This window comes from Curcuma longa, unplaced genomic scaffold (genome assembly GCF_044706935.1).
Source record: "Curcuma longa cultivar G26 ecotype Majalengka, Jawa Barat unplaced genomic scaffold, ITB_CL_G26_1.1 contig_3627, whole genome shotgun sequence".
Classification (NCBI taxonomy): Eukaryota; Viridiplantae; Streptophyta; class Magnoliopsida; order Zingiberales; family Zingiberaceae; genus Curcuma; species Curcuma longa.
This window is the reverse complement of record NW_027433929.1, coordinates 1-5469: the sequence shown is the minus strand read 5'-3', so window position 1 is coordinate 5469 and position 5469 is coordinate 1. Positions and strand designations below refer to the sequence as shown.

General features: G+C 44.7%; 1 protein-coding gene across 1 annotated transcript; it reads left to right on the top strand.

Moving 5' to 3' along the window:
* Positions 1-465: 465 nt before the first annotated feature.
* On the top strand, positions 466-2377 carry LOC141819338 (ABC transporter G family member 10-like). Its single transcript, XM_074706669.1, has one exon. It carries the CDS (start codon positions 466-468, stop codon positions 2245-2247), a length of 1782 nt encoding a protein of 593 aa, XP_074562770.1. The 3' UTR covers positions 2248-2377.
* Positions 2378-5469: the final 3092 nt, after the last annotated feature.

Here is a 5469-nt window from a genome sequence, read left to right as displayed (position 1 = left end):
TTAAGACATCAAATTAGAACATATAAAATTGACATTCCTTCGTGGCAATGCTGCTGACCCATGGCAAAAGTGATCAAGACTCATATGAGTTGTCAAATGAAGGCTGAGCCAACCCTAGCTCACCTTCACCAACTGCCCACTGCCATTGCCATTGGTCAAGGTTGTAGCTCACCTGAACCCTCTCGTCCACACCAAATCACATTTCAAATAGTCGCAAATTATTCGTTCCATTTGGTGGGCGTGCCACATCAAACTCCCACAATGCTCAACCTTGGCGAATGCCAAAACTTGCAAGAAAATTCATTTCAGAGTTTCAGAACAAGAAATTATGAGATTGGAAACCGAGTCAAGAAACGAGCTGAGGTTTAAAGACCGGTTTGCTCATCGTCAAGTGAGCAACAGCTTGCAGTAGTGTGATTGAGTTTGAGCTTCTTCTGTTTCATTTCTTCTTTGTGTTCTTCTTCGATGGAGATGCCAAGTGGCCGGAGTACTCGCCGGTACCGGATAGAAACCAAGTCGTTGTCCTACGACGTGCCGGTGCAGAGCCTTCCCCTGCCGCATTGCCCCGCCGGCACCCGCAGGTCGGTTCTGAAGAATGTGAGCTGCAATGCGCTTCCCGGCGAGCTCATGGCGGTGGTCGGTCCGAGCGGAGCCGGAAAGACCACCCTCTTGTCTGTGCTGGCCGGCGTGATACACCCCAGCAATGTCAGCGGCGAGATACTCGTCAACGGGCGGCCCATGGACGTGTCCCGATTCAGGCGAGTGTCGGGGTTCGTGACGCAGGACGACGCGCTGTTCCCTCTCTTGACGGTGGAGGAGTCGCTGGCGTACAGCGCCAGGCTAAGGCTACGCGCCACCGCCGACACCACCGCCGCTGTCCGGGTTAGAGAGCTGCTCAAGGACCTGGGCCTCGCCCACGTGGCTAGTTCCAGAGTCGGCGGCGGCCGCACTCGAGGCATTTCCGGCGGCGAACGCCGCCGAGTCTCGATTGGCGTCGAGCTGGTGCACGACCCGTCGGTGCTCCTGCTCGACGAGCCCACCTCCGGGCTCGATTCCGCCTCCGCCCTCCACATCATCAAGCTGCTCAAGTCCATGGCGCTCGTCCAAGACAAGACTGTTATCCTCACCATCCACCAGCCGGGATTCCGCATCCTGGAGATCTTCGACCAGGTGGTGCTCATCTCCGGCGGCGTCGTTTGTCACCAGGGCCCCATCGCACTCCTGGAGAGCCGACTCAAGGAAGCGGGCTGCTGCGTCCCTCCACACGTCAATGTTCTCGAGTTCGCCATGGACTCAAGCGACGCCATGGCAAGCCTAGAGGACTCACAGCCCCCCACCCCCCACGTAGGCCCACTGCTCGTCAAAATGCCCAACGCAACCCCCAAAGAAGACAGCAAAATCCTCTACGCCAATTCTCGGCACAAGGAGGTCCTCATCCTCACCGGCCGCTTCTTCAAGAACGCTTCCAGAAGCCGAGAGCTCTTCACTGCCAAAATGATCCAATCCCTGGTAGCCGGCGTCGGGCTGGGCACCATCTTCATGAACGTAAGCAACATGCAAGCCCGCGTCGGCTTCTTCGCCTTCAGTCTCACCTTCCTCCTCTCCTCCACCACGGAAGGCCTCCCCATCTTCCTCCGCGAGAGGGTCATTCTGCAGAGGGAGACGTCGAGGGGCGCCTACCGCGTCTCCTCCTACGTCATCGCCAACGCCCTGGTGTTCATGCCCTTTCTCTTCGCGGCCGCCGTGCTGTACGCGACGCCTGTCTACTGGCTGGTGGGTCTGCGCAGAGAGATGAAGGAGTTCCTCTACTTCACCCTCGTGGTGTACCTGGTGATGCTGATGGCGAACTCCTTCGTGGCCTGTTTCAGCGCGCTGGTGCCCAGCTTCATCATGGGAAACTCGGTCATCTCCGGCTTGATGGGATCCTTCTTCCTCTTCTCCGGTTACTTCATTGCGAAGGAGAACATCCCCACCTACTGGGTCTTCATGCACTACCTGAGCTTGTTCAAGTATCCGTTCGAAGCGTTTGTGGTGAACGAGTACGGAGGGAGAAAGGGGAGGGGAGAGTGCCTGGATTGGGAGATAAAAAATGGGTGTGTTCTCGACGGGGGAATGTTCTTGACGCAGCAAGGGGTGGAGGAGTCGCAGAGGTGGAGTCATGTAGGGGTGATGCTTGGCTTCGTAGTTGGCTACAGGGTGCTCTGTTTTCTCATTCTCTGGTTTAGATGTCACAGGATAAGGAGGTAGAGCCCTCTAGAGCTAGAGGGTTGTCCTGTTCCTAGTATTTCTTTTTTTCCTTTTGTTTTTCCTGTTTTTTGTTTATTGTCTTTCTAAGATTTACTTTCTTGTTGCAGCACTGTAATTTATATCAGAAAGTACCCATGATCCTTATTATCATTTTATTGGCTCCGGTGGCTTATAATTAAACTTCATAATCTATTTGTTTAAACTCTATCGATCTTGAGACGGATTTGTACAGGGGCTGTACTGGGCTGTAGCCCCGCCTGTTTTCCGTAATTTTTTTTAGAGGTTTAGGTTTTTTGCGCGACAGTTTCCCCACGATGATGAGGAACTCCACGGCAACACGCCGACACGGCAGCGTCGTCTTCAAGTATGGCGATGCCAACGAGGTGAAGCGAGAGGACGTCGGTGTTTCTGAGAGCTCTCTGTATCTGATAGGGGTGAGGAAACATTGGAGAAAATGGAATCAGAAGAATCCAAGCAGAGTAGTTTCTGTGAAGTGAATTAGGAAACAAGGAAAAGATCCGGTCTTCAGCGGCCGCAGGTTTCGGATTCGGTGGCGGTGGGGGAAGGAAGAGACGAAGAGTTGGAACTGGTTGATGCGATTGCAAACACTGAATTTAGCATCTGTGTGGAGTTGAATATTTGCACGACTCATAAATATTTATTCTTTGTCATTCACTTAACTTATAGGTTATGAAAACATGTTTGATGAAGTTGGTGGTGAAAGCACAATAAATACTAATAAAGCTACGGTTAGATGTCAGAAGCAAATGGTTGAATATTTTTTTTTCTTCTCTTGTTACTGGGCTTGCTTACTGTTTTGGTGGTGGTCTTTTCACACACAGTAATTTTTTTGTAATCTACTGGGACAATATCTTGCCTTCTTTAACTGAAATTGTTTCTTCTTTTATGTTCACTCGTATATTTTGCCAGCTTAAATAGGTGAATTAAAATTGGTTATACATTTACAAAAATAAGAGAGTGACTATTTGTCTTACAGAAGTATTAAAAGAATGTTTCTATTAGTAAGCTTAAGTTAATAAATTGGTCAACAAAGTCATTGACAAATGATTATCTCAGCACATAAGCTTAATTTTGATGATCATTTTGTTTGAAGGATGGAACTACACTTGTTGTTGAAGGTTCATTATAAATTTGACGTGATGAAAAATTTGAAAGTTTCTATACTTATTGAGTTGTGTCAGCAATTGACTGAGAGTGGGCGATCAAAAGTTTATGTTATGTTGATCGGATTAATTCATATTGTATTGACGTTATCTGTTTCTACCGCTACTACTAAACGAGCCTTTTCAACAATAAAGAATGTGAAGACGTCATTTCACAATAAAATGGAGGATAATTTTCTTGAAGATTGCTTGCCACTTTATATTAAACGAAATTTAACTAAGGATATAGATGTAGATTCTATTATAATTGAATTTTATATTTCAAAATTTTATAGGGTACAACTTTGTTGAATGGTATACTATAAATGACTATTATTATTATTATATATATATATGAATAATAATATATAATTCATTATATTAAATCAAGCCCCCTAACTTTAATTTCTAGATCCGTCCCTGGATCTTGTGACCCAGACTTGGCGCAGCGGCGAAGACGTTATGGAGTGAACTCGAGCACCACGATTCGATCAACGTTGAATTTGGTGGAAAGACTACGACATGTCGCGTCAACGCTGAATTTGGTGCAAAGATTTTGACTAGCCATGGAATGAAGTATCCATGTGTGAAAAAAAATCCTCGAGTTTATCTCGTGAGCGAAGTACCCATTTGGATGTTGAAAAGGTCTTATAGAGATGAAGAAGATTGCTAAGGTCGACTATCGACATAGTTGTCGAGACGCTTTCGAGATTTATTTTTGGAGATCGATGAAAACCTTATGTAAGATAAGATCGATTATCTCCCTTAGTAAGTGTGTCGTAACCAACTGTAGTTTTTCGATTTACCTCCTCACAAATGATCGTGGGGCCGATCGTGTGGGGCCGATCGTGTGGGGCCGCTAAGATGGCGGATTCCACCTTTTTTTTAGAAGATCGGTTATCTCCCAGATTAATCAAATTGTAAAAATTAAAAATTTAAATTATTTTAAAAAATACATAAATTAGTAAACATATATAATTTTTAATTTAAATTTTACTGTTTTAATATTTATATGGATTGTATTAAGGAAAAAATAAATTGCGTAGACCTTTTAATATTTCATCCTTTTTTTTGAAGGAAAATATTATAAATGATTATTTATGTTATGCTATATTTATTTGTTGTATAAGTAAATTCTTTGAGTTATTTTATTAAGATTGAAAGATAATAGAAAAGTGAAGATTACAAGTATGATAAATTTGAATAACACCTTTAAAAAACATGACATGTACTCGAGACATAATGTCTGTAATTATATTAATGGGCATGATTAGAAATATGTTAGTCATTCTTTTTTATCATTATCAATCTAAATGCATGCTTTAAAAATTATCATAGATTTATTAAATAGGGTTCATAGTAGACCGAAAGAAAATCTAATTTAAGGCACTTGTATATTTACTTATACTTAAGGACAACTAGTGAACATCTAGTTTATGACACTTGTGTGTTTAGGGTTGCTCGACAAAAATAAACATTTATAATACATAGTGATACGGCGGGTCTCTTATGTTGATGCAGTTTTGTCCCAATTGTTGTTTTGATGTTGACAACGATTTAAGTTCATATTCAGATTGATCGATGACGGAATGAGATCGGAGAGGGCTTGGTAGCTCGTTCTCCGGATTAGGTCAGAGAGGGCTCGGTAGCTCGTTCTCTGGACTGGATAGAGTCGGAGAGGGCTCGGTAGCTCGTTCTCCGGATTAGGTCAGAGAGGGCTCGGTAGCTCGTTCTCTGGACCGGATAGAGTCGGAGAGGGCTCGATAGCTCGTTCTCCGGACTAGGTCAGAGAGGGCTCGGTAGCTCGTTCTCCGCACCAGACCATGGTCGGAGAAGACATGGTAGCCTGTCTTCGGACCGGATCCTTATCAGAGGAGGCTTGGGAGCTTGTTCTCTGATTACGCGATTCAATGCGGTTGACATGGGTGAGACCCAGTTAACCTGATCAAGTTTTGACTTAGGGCTTAAAGTCTAATTTGTTTTAATCGATCAGTGAATCGATTAATCAAGATTAGTTCGGTTGATCGACCAGATGATCGATTACAAACCTCTCTATAAA

Excerpts from the sequence above, each read along its gene's own strand:
- LOC141819338 (XM_074706669.1), top strand. The coding sequence starts at position 466 with ATGGAGATGCCAAGTGGCCGGAGTACTCGCCGGTACCGGATAGAAACC.